This window comes from Hippocampus zosterae, chromosome 3 (assembly GCF_025434085.1).
Source record: "Hippocampus zosterae strain Florida chromosome 3, ASM2543408v3, whole genome shotgun sequence".
Lineage (NCBI taxonomy): Eukaryota > Metazoa > Chordata > Actinopteri > Syngnathiformes > Syngnathidae > Hippocampus > Hippocampus zosterae.
The window spans coordinates 4,055,704-4,072,216 of record NC_067453.1 but is presented as its reverse complement, the minus strand read 5'-3'; the positions used below and the strand labels follow the sequence as shown (position 1 = coordinate 4,072,216).

The 16,513-nt window shown below is 45.5% G+C and overlaps 2 protein-coding genes across 9 annotated transcripts in view; both read right to left on the bottom strand.

Moving 5' to 3' along the window:
• LOC127597709 (uncharacterized) overlaps positions 1 to 14,016 on the bottom strand; it is a 113,602-nt gene extending 99,586 nt beyond the window's left edge. The window contains exons 1-3 of the mRNA XM_052060956.1: positions 13,616 to 14,016; positions 11,324 to 13,255; positions 9,924 to 10,845 (exon numbers count right to left, since the gene is read on the bottom strand). Coding sequence (XP_051916916.1) covers positions 10,531 to 10,845; positions 11,324 to 12,103 — 1,095 coding nt within the window. The 5' untranslated portion in view covers positions 12,104 to 13,255; positions 13,616 to 14,016 and the 3' untranslated portion in view covers positions 9,924 to 10,530. The remainder of the gene's footprint in view (positions 1 to 9,923; positions 10,846 to 11,323; positions 13,256 to 13,615) is intronic.
• Positions 1 to 16,513, bottom strand: part of exoc3l1 (exocyst complex component 3-like 1) — a 48,710-nt gene that overhangs the window by 8,139 nt on the left and 24,058 nt on the right. For all 8 annotated transcript variants that reach the window (XM_052060859.1, XM_052060861.1, XM_052060858.1 and 5 more), the window contains 4 exons: positions 14,306 to 14,423; positions 14,024 to 14,149; positions 7,004 to 7,104; positions 3,252 to 3,368 (listed from right to left, as the gene is read on the bottom strand). In XM_052060859.1, coding sequence (XP_051916819.1) covers positions 3,252 to 3,368; positions 7,004 to 7,104; positions 14,024 to 14,149; positions 14,306 to 14,423 — 462 coding nt within the window. The remainder of the gene's footprint in view (positions 1 to 3,251; positions 3,369 to 7,003; positions 7,105 to 14,023; positions 14,150 to 14,305; positions 14,424 to 16,513) is intronic.

Genomic DNA, 16,513 nt, shown 5'->3' with positions numbered 1-16,513 from the left:
TCACCATCAGGTCTCTACGAAGGTAGACAGAATCAGAATCAGAATCAGAATCAGAATCATCTTTATTGGCCAAGTATGTACAACACACAAGGAATTTGTCTCCGGTATAACACGCTGCACTAGTATCATCGTAAACAACAAAATCATTGAACCATTTTAGAGTAACCAGTAGTTTTGTAGTACCATTTTGTGGTGCAAGAAGAGTGACTACGTCAGTGACTGTTTAAGGAGTTAATGGCTAGAGGGAAGAAGCTGTTTAAGTGTCTACTGGATTTGGTGCGCATGGATCTGTAGCGTCTGCCTGAGGGGAGTGGCTGAAAAAGGTGGTGGGCAGGGTGCGGGGGATCCAGGAGGATTTTCCGTGCCCTTGTCTTGATTCTTGCAGTGTGCAAGTCCTCAAGAGTGGGTAGGGCGGTGCCAACAATTTTTTCTGCCGTCCTAACTGTCCGTTGAAGTCGGATTTTGTCCTTTTTTGTGGCGGCCCCAAACCAAACCGTGATGGAAGAACACAGGATTGATTCGATGACTGCCGTGTAGAACTGTTGTAGCACCTCCTGTGGCAGGCCATGCTTCCTCAGCAGCCTCAGGAAGTACATCCGCTGCCGGGCCCTTTTCAGGATGGAGATGGTGTTGACTTCCCACTTCATGTCCTGGGATACTGTGATTCCCAGGAACTTGAAGGTCTCGACGGTTGACACAGGGCAGTTGGATAGTGTGAGGGGCAACTGAGGAGAAGAATGTTTCCTGAAGTCCACGATCATCTCTACAGTCTTGAGCGTGTTCAGCCCGAGGTTGTGTCGGCCGCACCAGAGCTCCAGCTGGTCCACTTGTTGGCGGTACGCAGACTCGTCGCCATCTTTGATGAGACCGATGACCGTGGTGTCGTCTGCGAACTTTATGAGTTTGACAGCTGGATCTGTTGAGGTGCAATCGTTTGTGTAGAGAGAGAAGAGCAGTGGCGAGAGGACACATCCCTGTGGGGCTCCAGTGCTGGTGGTGCGTATTGATGATGTTGTTGCTCCCAGTCTCACCTGTTGTGTCCGTCCCGTCAGGAAGCTGAGGATCCACTGGCAGATCGTAGGGGACACACCGAGGTGGAGTAGTTTGGGGGTGAGGAGTTCCGGGATGATGGTGTTGAACGCAGAGCTGAAATCCACAAACAGAATCCTTGCGTAGGTCCCTGTGCTGTCAAGGTGCTTGAGGATGTTGTGCAGACCTATGTTGACTGCGTCTTCCACAGACCTGTTTGCCCGTTAGGCAAACTGGAGAGGGTCCAGCAGGGGACCAGTGACGTTCTTTAGGTGGTTCAGCACAAGGCGTTCAAAGGACTTCATGACCACAGACGTCAGGGCGACAGGCCTATAGTCGTTCAGTTCCGATGTTGCCGATTTCTTGGGAACTGGGATGATGGTAGACTGTTTGAAGCAGGATGGGACCTCACACAGCTCCAGGGATCTGTTGAAGATTTGTGTGAAGACCGGAGCCAGCTGATCAGCGCAGACTTTCAGGCAGGAGGGGGACACTTTGTCGGGCCCCGGAGCTTTCTTGATCTTTTGCTGCTTGAAGAGCCGTCTCACGTCCTGTTCATGGATCTGTAGTGCAGAAAAAGAGGGTGGGGGGGTGGTAGAGTGGTTTCTGGTAGAGGTGGGTGTGTGTGGGAAATGGGGGTGTACTTTTCAAATCGACAGAAAAACATGTTTAGTTCATTAGCAAGACCCTTATTGTTCACTGTTTGGGGGGATGGCATTCTATAGTTAGTGATTGCTTTCAGGCCATTCCATACAGATGCAGAGTCGTTAGCAGAGAACTGGTTTTTCAGCCTCTCTGCATAGCTTCTCTTAGCGATGTTAATTTCCTTTGTCAATTGGTTTCGGGCATGTTTGTACAGTGCCCGATCTCCACTTCTAAATGCGGCCTCTTTCTCTTTCCTGAGTTGCCTGAGTTTGGGAGTAAACCATGGCTTGTTATTGTTGAAAGAGCGGAAGGACTTCGTTGGTACACACATGTCCTCACAGAAACTGATGTATGATGTTACAGTGTCTGTGTATTCATCCAGTGTGCCCGTTGAAGTTTCAAAGACGCCCCAATCAGTGCAGTCTAAGCATTCTTGTAGAGCTAGCTTTGCTTCATCTGTCCATTTTTTCACAGTCTTAACAACCGGTTTAACACATTTGAGTTTCTGTCTGTATGTAGGTATTAAGTGGATTAAATTGTGGTCAGAAAGACCCAATGCTGCACGGGCGACCGATCGGTATGCCTTTTTGATTGTTGTATAGCAGTGGTCTAGAATGTTGCCTTCTCTGGTGAAACAGTCGATGTGCTGCTTATATCTGGGAAGTTCACGGTTAAGATGTGCTCTATTAAAATCGCCCAAAATGATCAGGGGTGACTCTGGGTATTTTAGTTCGAGTTTGTTTACTTGTTCGGCTAGCGTTTGTATCGCCGTGTTAGCGTTAGCTTGTGGCGCAATGTAAACACCGACTGGTAAAAAGGAGGTGAACTCGTCATCAGGCGCCGACAGGTATGGCAGCCTCGGTCACACGCTCCCGAGTAGACAATGAATTCTTTTTCACAAACTCAAACTCCTGTAGCTATTTGTATTTTTTTGTTTCGTTCAAGTTAGGAGTTATTGTGGCTGTTGCTCATTATCGCATGCATGTGTGCATATGCATGGATGTACATGGGGGCATGCGTACGTGCGTGTGTTCGTGTATGTGTGTGTGTGTGTATGTGTCTAAATGCACACATTGGTTGCTTGAAAAGTATAGATCTTCCGTCAAAAAACGTTGGGCAACCCTTCTCTAGTTGAACAGGTTACACATAGTTCACATTGATGGTGGAAAAAAGTTTTGAAATTATTTATATCTGTTTCATTTTTCTATTTAACAAAAATCGCACAGCAGGCCTGACAGAAAAATGACCATCCTGAATGCAAGAGTTAATTTTACTATGTCACCCAGAATATAAAATGACACCCTCCATCCATTTATATCTTTCATCAATCTCCCTTTAACCAATACTGGAAGTAGCTTGTCACAGTTGGGGAAAAAAAATTAAAGACGGCACATTTTTGCTTTCACTCTTGTTAGCAGTTTGATTGGAAGAGGTTTGTGTTCAACTCCATGATGGATCATTGGTATTGTATTTCTAAACAAGGCAAATGAAGAAATTTAAGCATGACTTCAAAGTTCAAATCCCCCCCCCCCCCAAAAAAATTGAGATTTAACATGAGCATGCTGAGGTGTTCTTACTTGAGAATGATACAGTTGCTAATGGAAGCGAGGAGATAGTGGAGGTAGAACTTGCTTTTGCTGTTCAATGGATCGCTGCGACGCTCTTTCCAAAAATCCATCAGAGCTTCTCGAAATCTATGAATTAATTATTTAAATTAATAGGACACATAATGAATCCTAAATATTGAAACAATGGGGTGACAATTTTTCTATTTTTATTTTTTAGTCTGGATTTGGCACTTGGGTTTAACATCAAAAGATGACAAGATCTAAACATTTCAGCCTTTATTTACATGTAATCACATCAATTTCAGATACATACTGTAATTTATGTTTGAACCACCAATTGTTAATGTGAACAAGCATGGGAGTGAGAGGTGTGTTTTGTCGCTCAATGTCTTATTGCATTGTAAATGAGATTGAGGGCCCAATTTTTGGAGACATGTACCCATGCGTTTGGCATAAAAACAGACCCACCTCGGTCTAGTTTTTGGAACCGCGTGGCCGAACCCCCAACCCCCCCGGGCTTTCCGCTGGACAGAGCTGGTGCACTGCCTCCATACCTAAAAATTTGGTGACACAAAATAGACTGTGCTCTGGTTAAAAACTGGTGCATTGTGGCAGGTCTCATTTGTGAATTTGCATCTGGATCCCCCGCACCCTGCCCACCACCTTTTCCAGCTACTCCCCTCAGGCAGGCGCTACTGATCCATGTGCATCAAATCCAGCAGACATTTAAACAGCTTCTTCCCTCTAGCCATTAACTCCCTAAACCAGGTATCCCCAAACTACGGCCCGCGGGCACATTTGACCCAGCCCTCTAACCCTAATGTTGTCCTCGGGTCAAAATGAGCCGTCACCGTGTTAAAAACGCCCCAAAACCCGCCTAAATGATAATTTTTTTTAACTTGACATTTTATTACTTTTCCTAGATTGTCCCCAACTGCAGAAAAATGTTTTTATTCACATTTTCCATGGAAGCTGTACAAAAAAAAGTACAAAGGTGGTCTTCGGGGCAAAATGACCCATGACGCAAATAGGGTTGAAATCAAGGTCACAAAGTTATTTACACACCATAGAATGTTTCAGTGTTTTAGTTGTGTCTCAGATCAATTAGTAGAACATGTGAACAAGACGGTAGCAGACATAAACAAGACAAGATAGGTGGCGTTCTCTTTTTTTGTGGATTTCAAGGGGCTACAAAGAGAGAGAGTTGTTTAGTTATTATTTATTTCCTGTTTTTTTCTGTGAAGAACTCAGAGAGGGTTATTTAGTTATTATTTATTTCATTAATAGTGTTATTATTTGTTTCCTGACTTTTTTTCTGTAAAGAACCTGGAAAGGGTTATTTGATTATGTGTGGCTTTCTGGGAAACAATACATTTTTAAAGCTCCCCTATGATCATTGATGTTACAAACTGACACCGGCCCCCCATCAGAGAAGGGAAAAGTTATGTGGCCCACACAGGAAAAAGTTTGGGGACCCCTGCCCTAAACAGTCACTGACGTAGTCACTCTTCTTGTACAACAAATACTGCTACTGGTCACTCTAAAATGGTTCAATGATTTTCTGCACCAACTGTACAAACTGTCATAGTATTGTATTCTACCACTGATCACTTTAGCTCTGCTTGATACTTTGCACATTGTCTCACAGTAGTCACTGGGTGGTACTATGGCACTATGGTTCACTTACATTACGAAATGTCCTTCCATACCTATTTGTCATGTCCTTGTTTACGATGATACGAATGCAGCGTGTTATACCGGAGACAAATTCCTTGTGTTCTACATACTTGGCCAATAAAGATGATTCTGATTCTGATAATTTGGCAAATGGCCGTCGACGTTTACATGTACGTACAGTAGGTCAATTATTGTTATAAACTGGTATTAACTACATGTCATGTTTTGATCTGTTTGTGTTTTGTTTTCTGCTCCAGTTGGCGTGGAGGGCATTCACTCCAACACTGCAGCTGTCATGAGTTCAGTATCTTGCTTCAGGATACTTCAACATGGTCGCCATGGCCAGGGATCGTACCACCAACCGCTGGGTGGGGAAACAACCACTCTAACACTGTGCCATGCCCCCCCCATATTGTCGGATAATACGCCTTGCTCACGTTCTTGCTCCTCTCGTCCTAATCTTGTATTTGCTTGTTTTGTTCTAATTTCGTTTTGACCTTGTTTGTAACTTTATCCTCGGTTTGTTTTTGATTTTCTGATAATTGTTTTTTGCTTGTTCTTTGGTGAAAAGTGATTTTGCATCTTTTGCAAGTGCTTTTGGCAGTATTATTATTATCCTGTTTTTTTAACCATTATTTGAAATAGTATGAAGTGTCTTTCAGAATGATGGCTGGTTTATGGATGCTGTTTTAGTTAACATTGCTATTGCTAAACCACCATATTGCTGCCCACTCAACACCCAATGCAGCATGGTATCCCTTAAGGATACCTCTCCATATGTGGTCACATCTCAAGTTTTTTTTCTGCCAGGTTGAGCAGGGTTACGTCAGGGAATGTCACTAATCAACTGTGGGCTTGGGAAGCTCTTTGAGACTTTTTTAAGGACTACACAAATAAATTTAACTTGTCTGTATCTATCACCCCCCCGCCCCCCTCACACACACACACACACACACACACAGTTTAAAGGGGACATTGTGGGAAAGGGAGCATAGTGAATAAGTATTTTGTGTATCTGCCGCACACTTCTGATGGTTGGGGTGTGAATCTCGGCTCCGACCTTCCTGTGTTTTCTCTGGGTATTGCAGTTTTGTCCCAGGTTTCAAAAACATGCGTGTTCATCACATGCCAGTACTTTAAGGTGTGAATGTTGAATGTTTGTCCATACGGGCCCTGTGATTGACTGGGGACCAGTCCATGGTGTACCTCCGTCTTGCCTAAAGGCAAATGGGATAGACCGCACAACCCCAAATGTAGATACCCTGTGTACAATAATCTTTTCAACTTTGAAAACAGGAAACGCGAGACATGAAGATGGAACCTATTCAAAACTGGTTATCTATCAGTTTGGGTAATTACATGTTCTAATTTTACAATGCTCAAATTAAATGAGTACCCCCAGCGGGTTTGTTAGAACAACTACTTATGTAATTTTCTTTGATAATCTGATCCAATACTTTAGCTCATCTAAAAATTTGGGGTTCAATTACAAATAATGCTGTCATCCAGGGCAGTGATTCCAAGAGGGTGGTGGCAGATTTTGGGAATTTATCAAATTTCACTTACTTTGTCAGAAAATAATGAATTACAGATATGTCTTTGTTCATCTATCGATTCTAACAGCGTATAGTGAGAGAGAGGAAAAATAAGTAGTCTTCCATTAGATGACAGAAAGTCCTTCCTGCAAGTATATAAACTATATTCAAATAAACAGGCCCAGATGGCATACAGAGTATGTAGATTCATGAAGAATTCAAAAAGAGAGTATTATTATTTAATACATTTTCTGACATTTGGAAATGTGCCGGTATCTGTAAAATGGTTACCTTTGCTCAAAGGTTGGGAAACACTTCTCAGTTATATATCAGATCAAAATGTAAATGTTAGGGAATGACAGCTGAACTCTTGACTTGTCTCATTATCATCTCTTAATGATCAGCCAAATGTTACGAGTACAACAGAAAAAATAAAGGAATTGGCCTTCCTGTTTCGATACTTTTACATCTTCCACAGCTGAGAATAAAAACGAATGTCTGCATGGTATTTGGATAGGAAATGCAGCAATGAACACAACAAAGACAAACCTGTTGAGAAGATTTTCCATCTCATACAGTCCCATTTGGATTGTTTGGTTTCTGAGGGCTTCGCCAATCAATAGGGCCACACGGGCATTTTCCTCCAACATCTGTCATAGAAGACAAATATAATTCAATGACACATCACTCCACTCCTGTCAGCCACGCGACACAAACGGCTTCCAAATAAATTGCATCTCATAATTAACGTGGACAAATATGCCTGCACGTAATTGATTGAGTTTGGTGAAAAATGAGAACACCCCCAAAAGAATGCCGATTAAACACTATCTAGAGAAGTGAAGCCACCGACAGCCATCTTATGTTGCCACTCGCTAAGCCTGACTAACTTGAAATACTTTGTACATTGCTTTCACTGTGACATTTTCACATTATTTTCTGTCTCATCCATCCATCCATTTTCCGATCCGCTTTATCCTCACAAAGGTCATGGAGGGTGCTGGAGCCTCTCCCAGCCGTCTTTGGGCAGTACGCGGGGGGACACCCTGAACCAGTTGCTAGCCAATCACAGGGCACACACAGATGAACAACCATTCACGCTCACACTCACACCTAGGGACAATTTAGAGCAGGGTCACCAACCTTTTTGATAGTGAGAGCTACTTCATGTGTATTGATTGTGTGAAGGGCTACCAATTTGATACACGTCTGAAATAACATTTGTACAAATTACATTTAATAATGTTAGAATGTGTTATTTTTTTCATACTGATTTTAATTTTCAGGGTCTGATCATCTTAAGGATGTCTCACAATACTGCCAGTATTTGCATTTTTAAATCATAATTTTGTCACGTAGCTAGGTGGTGGTGGACCCCAAAAAGCAGGCAGGAGGAAGGAGCAGGGTGTATTTGAAGGAGTGTATTGATAAAACACGGAAAACTAAATCCAAAACAAAGTCATGAAAACAAAACGAATCCAAAGTAACAAACAAAAACCATGGCAGAAACTAAAAAACATGACCCAAACATGAGTGCGTGGATGAAAGTTTGAGATGGCGGCGAAAAAAAACCTCACAAAGGTCTACTAATTACGACATTTAAGAAATGGAAACGTCAGTCTGATTTTTCGTATGAATCGTCCAAAAGGCGTATCACTAAACTCACCTGGAATGTATGCACAGAACACGAGTGCGAGATACGACGAGAGGCACGATTACGAGGCAAGTTGGTCATTAGATTTGAAGGCTAATCGTTATGATAAATATTATGAAACAGTATTGGTTATTCTATAATTTACTGGTTGTAGCATGGTAACTTTATGAATAAAACATTCGTCACAAGGTGTGGTAATGCTAATGTTAATTGTTGGTAGAACTCATGATGGCGCGTTAAATTTTTTTCGTCAAATTGATCGTAGATTACACATGCATCGTCTTGGGAAGAGGATGTCAAGCCACATCAATACGTACCTGTATTAATGATTACCAGTCAATTAATCTTTGCAGTGTGAGATTGGAAAAAATACTCTGATGATGCCACATGAGTACACCAGTTTTTGATCCATTTATTTTTGGGAATAAACCTGGAGTACACAGCTACTGATGTAATGTTCATTCTTAATGCATAGTTTTCAAACATTTACCCTTGAAACATTATACTTTTGGGTGTCAGAATTCTTGATTATGATTATCAATCGTTGGCACCGCCCTACCCACTCTTGAGGACTTGCACACTGCAAGAATAAAGACAAGGGCACGGAAAATCCTCCTGGATCCCCCGCACCCTGCCCACCACCTTTTTCAGCCACTCCCCTCAGGCAGACGCTACAGATCCATGCGCACCAAATCCAGTAGACACTTAAACAGCTTCTTCCCTCTAGCCATTAACTCCTTAAACAGTCACTGACATAGTCACTCTTCTTGCACCACAAAATGGTACTACAAAACTACTGGTATACTCTAAAATGGTTCAATGATTTTGTTGTTTACGATGATACTAGTGCAGCGTGTTATACCGGAGACAAATTCCTTGTGTGTTCTACATACTTGGCCAATAAAGATGATTCTGATTCGGATTCTGATTCTGATCAGTCAAAAGAGAAAAATGGGTTCCCACGGTGAACGTTTACGGAACCCAACATTAGTTACCATAGTTTCCCATTGGGTAATCCGACGGAACCGAAAAACGCTTACCATGAATTTCCGAAATCCTCAGGCCTGCTACTGAATTATTTAAATTTTTGCAGCATTTGTTTATAATTGTATGTATATGTTGTTGTTTGTGTTATTATCATCCATCCATCCATCCATCATCTACCGCTTATCCGGGCCCGGGTCGCGGGGGCAACAGCTTTAGCAGGGAAGCCCAGACTTCCCTCTCCCTAGCTACTTCTTCCAGCTCTCCCCGGGGGATCCCGAGTCGTTCCCAGGCAAGCTGGGTGACATAGTCTCTCCAGCGTGTCCTGGGTCTTCCTCGGGGTCTCCTCCCGGTGGGACATGACCGGAACACCTCACCGGGGAGGCGCTCAGGAGGCATCCGAATCAGATGCCCAAGCCACCTCATCTAGCTCCTCTCGATGTGGAGGAGAAGCAGCTCGACTCTGAGCCCCTCCCGGATGACTGAGCTTCTCACCTTATCTCTAAGGGAGAGCCCGGACACCCTGCGGAGAAAACTCATTTCAGCCGCTTGTATCCGGGATCTCGTTCTTTCGGTCACGACCCATAGCTCGTGACCATAGGTGAGGGTTGGGACGTAGATCGGCCGGTAAATTGAGAGCTTCGCCCTTTGGCTCAGCTCCTTCTTCACCACGACAGACCGATACAACGTCCGCATCACAGCAGACGCTGCACCGATCCGCCTGTCGATCTCCCGCTCCCTCCTACCCCCACTCGTGAACAAGACCCCAAGATACTTGAACTCCTCCACTTGGGGTAAGATCTCCTCCCCGACCCGGAGGGGGCACTCCACCCTTTTCCGACTGAGGACCATGGTTTCAGATTTGGAGGTGCTGATTTTCATCCCAACCGCTTCACACTCGGCTGTGAAACGCTCCAGTGAGAGTTGGAGAGCCCCGTTTGAAGGAGCCAACAGGACCACATCATCTGCAAAAAGCAGGGATGCAATACTGAGGCCCCCAAAACGGACCTCCTCAACGCTTCGGCTGCGCCTAGAAATTCTGTCCATAAAGGTTATGAACAGAATCGGCGACAAAGGGCAGCCTTGGCGGAGTCCTACCCCCACTGGAAACGATTCCGACTTACTGCCGGCAATGCGAACCAAACTCTGACATCGGTGGTACAGTGACCGAGCAGCCCGTATCAGGGGGTTCGGTACCCCATACCCACGAAGCACCCCCCACAGAACTCCCAGAGGGACACTTTATTTGCCCCACACTGGGGAAATTTACAGTCAACAGCAGCAAGATTGTGTCCCGAGGGACACGGTCAAATGCGTTCTCCAAGTCCACAAAACACATGTAGACTGGTTGGGCGAATTCCCATATACCCTCAAGGACCCTGCTAAGGGTGTAGAGCTGGTCCACTGTTCCACGGCCGGGACGAAAACCACACTACTCCTACTCAATCTGAGGCTCGACTTCCTGACGGACCCTCCTCTCAAGCACCCCTGAATAGACCTTACCAGGGAGGCTGAGGAGTGTTATCCCTCTGTAGTTGGAACACACCCTCCGGTCCCCCCCTTTAAAAAGAGGGACTACCACCCCGGTCTGCCAATCCAGAGGCACTCTCCCTGTTGACCACGCGATGTTGCAGAGGCGTGTCAACCAGGACAGCCCCACAACATCCAGAGCCTTGAGGAACTCCGGGCGGATCTCATCCACCCCTGGGGCCTTGCCACCGAGGAGCTTTTTAACCACATCGGTGACTTCAACCTGTCACGTTGAGCCCGAGGCCTCGTGCACAACAGAAAAAAACGAGGTGGATCCCCGGAGAAGCAGACAACGAAAAGATCTTGTGAAAACAAAGGGGTTTTAATAAAGAACAAAAGGAGCCCGAACAGGGAAAACGGTAACAGAAAACGCTGGTCAAATAAGGACCAGGGAAAAATAAGGAAGACAACCGAAAACGCTCGCGAAACGATAAAGGGCGAGGAACTACCGAGATAACAATATGATCACAATAAGAAGTACGCGAAGATTGAGGCCGTAAGGCAATAGGGCAGCGAGAAATTGTCAAACGACGAGAAAAGCAAATAGAGAGCAATGGCACGGTAAGGAATTCTCCGGCAGTGAGATGACTGCCGGAGTCGCCTAATAAAGGCACGTAATCAGCCCGAAATAACGGGCAGGTGTGCCGAACAGGCGGCGGGAGAACCCGCCACCTGCTGGCGAGCACGCGACGTGACACAACCACGGAGATAGGAGAGCCCACCTCAGAGTCCCCAGGCTCTGCTTCCTCCAAGGAAGACGTGTTGGTGGAGTTGAGGAGGTCTTCGAAGTACTCTGCCCACCGGTTCACAACGTCCCGAGTCGAAGTCAACAGCGCCCCATCCCCACTGTACACAGTGTTAGTGGTGCACTGCTTCCCCCTCCTGAGACGTCGGATGGTGGACCAGAATTTCCTCGAAGCCATCCGGAAGTCGGCTTCCATGGCCTCACCGAACTCTTCCCACGCTCGGGTTTTTGCCTCGGCGACCACCGAAGCCGCGGTCCGCTTGGCCAGTCGATACCCGTCAGCTGCCTCTGGGGTCCCACAGGCCATAAAGGCTCGATAGGACTCCTTCTTCAGCTTGACGGCATCCCTTACTGCTGGTGTCCACCAGCGAGTACGGGGATTGCCGCCACGACAGGCACCAACCACCTTACGGCCACAACTCAGATTGGCCGCCTCAACAATAGAGGCACGGAACATGGTCCACTCGGGCTCAATGTCCCCCGCCTCCCCAGGAACATGGGAAAAGCTCTGTCGGAGGTGGGAGTTGAAACTCCTTCTGACAGGGGATTCCGCCAGATGCTCCCAACAAACCCTCACTATACGTTTGGGTCTACCAGGACGGACCGGCATCTTCCCCCACCATCGGAGCCTACTCACCACCAGGTGGTGATCAATTGACAGCTCCGCCCCTCTCTTCACCCGAGTGTCCAGAACATGCGGCAGCAAATCCGATGATACAATTACAAAGTCGATCATCGAACTGCGGCCTAGGGTGTCCTGCTGCCAAATGGACACCCTGATGTTTGAACAAGGTGTTCGTTATGGACAATCCGTGACGAGCACAGAAGTCCAACAACAAAACACCACTTGGGTTCTGATCGGGGGGGCCGTTCCTCCCAATCACGCCCCTCCAGGTATCACTGTCATTGCCCACGTGAGCATTGAAGTCCCCCAGCAGAACAAGGGAGTCCCTAGAAGGAGTACTCTCCAGCACACCCTCCAAGGACTCCAAAAAGGGTGGGTATGCTGAGCTGCTGTTTGGTGCATATGCACAAACAACAGTCAGGACCCGTCCACCCACCCGAAGGCGGAGGGAGGCAACCCTCTCGTCTACCGGTGTGAACCCCAATGTACAGGCACTGAGCCGGGGGGCAATGAGTATGCCCACACCTGCTCTGCGCCGCTCACCGTGAGCAACTCCAGAGTGGAAGAGAGTCCAACCCCTCTCGAGAGAACTGGTACCAGAACCCAGGCTGTGTGTGGAGGCAAGTCCTACTATATCCAGTCGGAAATTCTCTGCCTCACACACCAGCTCGGGCTCCTTCCCTGCCAGAGAGGTGACATTCCATGTCCCAAGAGCTAGCTTCTGCAGGCGAGGATCGGACCGCCAGGGTCCCCGCCTTTGGCTGCCGCCCAGCTCACATTGCACCCGACCTCTTTGGCCCCTCTCATGGGTGGTGAGCCCATGGGAAGGGGGACCCACGTTGCCTCTTCGGTCTGTGCCCGGCCGGGCCCCATGGGTGTAGGCCCGGCCACCAGGCGCCTGCCAACGAGCCCCACCTCCAGGCCTGGCTCCAGAGGGGGGCCCCGGTGACCCACGTCCGGGCAAGGGAAACCTAGATCCATTTATTTCAATCATCATTGGGGTCTTTGAGCCGTGCTTTGTCTGGCCCCTCACTTAGAACCTGTTTGCCATGGGTGACCCTGCCAGGGGCATAAAGCCCCAGACAACTTAGCTTCTAGGATCCTTGGGACACACAAACCCCTCCACCACGGTAAGTTGACGACTCACGGAGGAGTGTTATTATCATGTGCAATTGAATAATTAGACCATTTCAGAATTCGAAATTTGGGACTGTCTCAATGCATAATGGGACTCTTACCTTTCTGATCAGCGAGTCCCTGGGACTCGCTGCCGGTAAACTGTAAAATGATCACTGCATAGATTACCGCTTTTTCAGCACTCAGTGATTGACTTCTATGCAAAGTAATTTCTCAACTTGTCTTCCGTGCCATGTCATGCCTGTTGAGTGTTGATTTACTTCATATTAAGAAACTACTGCACTAAAACATTAATTCATAAATGTATGTAAATTTCCCCAGTGTGGGACAAATAAATGATATCTTATATCATATGCTTTTATTTTTGTTTTTCTCAGTATAAATAACACGTACCCTGACTGTTCTACTCTTTGAATAAAAACACTTCATTCAAGCGTTAGGGAGTGCAAGGGGTTATGATGGAGGGGTGTTGCAGATCATGAAGACCTGCCAAGTGGTATGATGGCATTGTTTTATACATGTCCTCGGCTAGGCCTCAGCTTCAAAATCAGTCCTTGGTCCCTGGCCTTGGCCTCGGAGGCAAGTCCTTGGTCCTTGGCCTTGGCCTCGGAAAATTTCTCAAGTCCTTGGCCTTGGCCATGCCTCGGAAAATTTTCCAAGTCCTTGGCCTTCGCCTTGGCCTCGGGTTGCCAGTCCTTGGACACAACACTGCAAAATGCATACTGCAAAAGTCATAAAGTGTCTTCGACATTGTCTTTTGGAACAATGAGACAAAACCGAACGCTTTCTTTGTTGGCCGGAGTGAGTGTTGAAAACAATGATGAGGATTAGACATTTGGTTGGCGTGTAGTTAGACTGTATTTGATGCGACAATTCAAAGTAAAAGTCACTCACCTGAGTGATGATTGTTGGTAGGCTGGTCTGGTAGAAACCTTCGTGGTCTGTATCTGGCTCCTGGTCCCTTTGCCAGTCTTGCAGCTCCACCTGCAGAGCTTTTTGCATCCATTCAGACACATTCTTCTACAGTCGCAAGAACAACCAGAAACCGATGAGAGTCTCCTACCGTGCATTTTATTGAACAAGGAAGGTATCTACTGTATATACAAGTGAATAATTTAACATTCACATTTTATTTGATAAGACAATTGTTTTTGTGAATGGATTTCATATACTCACCCGAACGCGTGTGACATATTTGTTCTGAAGTTGCTCTAATCCCTCAGGAGAGATCAGAGGTTCCAGCTTTTCTCCTTGCATTTCATAGAGCAGCTCTGGATGACCCATCATTTCAGAGCTGCCAAAGCAAGATTGTCAAAGCCTGAGTTTACACCAAATCACACAGTGGGTTTAACTAAGTGGATTTTGATTTGAACGAAACTGGCTGTACTTTTTGAGAGTCGTGGCAAAACACAAAATCTCAAATTTTAGGTCAATTGAAGCAGGGGAAGGCGGCACGGTGGTCAACTCGTTAGCACGTATGCCTCACAGTGCAGAGGTTTTCTCCTTGGTGCTCCGGTTTCCACCCACATTCCAAAAACATGCATGGCAGGCACGTGGAACACTCTCAATTGACTGTGACTGTGATTGAAAACATGAATGGTTGTTCGTCTTTGTGTGCCCTGCAATTGAGTGGCAACCAGTTCAGGGTATACTCTGCCAACTGCCCGAAGATAGCTGGGAGAGGCTCGAGCACCCCCTGCAACACTCATAAGTATGAGCGGATTAGGAAATGGATGGGTGGATGGATGGAGCAGGGGAATTAGCCATATAGCTCACCAATTTTAACCCTCATGCCCTGCAGGTACACATCATATACACCTGACATGTGTTTTGTTGCAAAAAAAAAATGCATGCCATGCATTTGTTTTTGCAACACAACGCATGTCAGGTGTACATGATGTGTACCTGCAGGCCACGAGGGTTTTTAATATGTTCAAAATCTGCTTGGTCAAATATTTAACATTTTTGGGGTGGGTGATTTTGCATGGAATGAAACACGCCAAATAGGTCTTTGAATGCCAGTGACAAAAAGTTTACAGTGCATCTATGAACAGAAGATATGTGGATTTTCTGTGACACTCACGAAAGACAGAATTAATTGAGCTTTCAGGAAATTCAAAACCTAAATTGAATCTACCAGGTGACATTTTCCAAAAATGTACTTTTTAATTGCATGCATACAAATAAGACTGTCTCTGCAAGGTGACATAATTCAAGGATTTTCCGCACATACGCACGAAAGATTTTTTTTTTTAATGCTCAGATACACTACCTAATTGCTCTCATATGCCCTCATGAAACATTCTCATTCGGACTACGGAAATGTCTGCCGTGTGTGTGCACCAAATGTATGGTGAAGACTCTAAAAATATTTATACAAATTAAAGCTGTCAAACGATTAAAATATTTCATCTAATTAAAAATGCAACTGTCATAATTAACTCAAATGATAAAAAAAATTAATCGTGATCACTCACACATTTTTTATTGTTTCTGAATTTCCTTCTATATTTTTTGTCCTATTTTTCCCCCATTTTAATACTCTCATCAACATGGAATCATGAATCAGTTTTCTATTTGCAAAATGCAAATATTTACTTGAATATTATGCTGATTGAACACTCTAAATCAGGGGTGTCCAAACTTTTTGCCAGGGGGGCCAGATTTTATGTGGTAAAATGTCGGGGGGCCAAAGAACAACAATATTGTTCAACAAATTTTAGTAAGCCAGTCTGTTTCACATTTCCATTTTTATTTTAATTTCAACAATCTTAAGAATTTCTTTTGGTTCATTTGAAACAGGTATATCACTTGCAACTGCTTATTCACTTGACTTTTTCTTAAACAGAAGTCTCCTGAGTGCAAATTGATTGATTTGAAACATAAAATGTATCACCATGACTTTTCAATAGTCACAAAACCTTTGACTCGCACAACAGGGAAATGAACAAGCAATACACATATCCACAACTGCAGGATCATTTGAAATATGACATATCAGTCAATATAAACACGGAGTGATGTCTTGTTAACTCGTGAGTGATGCCCTCTAGTGTCTAAATGCTATTACTCATTTAGTGAATGCTATTACTCATTTAGCCACTAGAGGGAAGCAGTACTCTATGAAACATCACTCACCAGTCTAGGAGACCTCAGTCAATGCAACACGTGTTCCATTGTGCCCAACCTGCGGGCCAGACGGCACTGATTTTATGACACGGGCCGAGGGCCGGATGAAATTCGACCGCGGGCCGGATTTGGCCCCCGGGCCGGACTTTGGACATGCCTGCTCTAAATTGTCCCTAGGTGTGAGTGTGAGTGCGAATGGTTGTTCGTTTCTGTGTGCCCTGCGATTGGCTGGCAACCGATTCAGGGTGTCCCCCG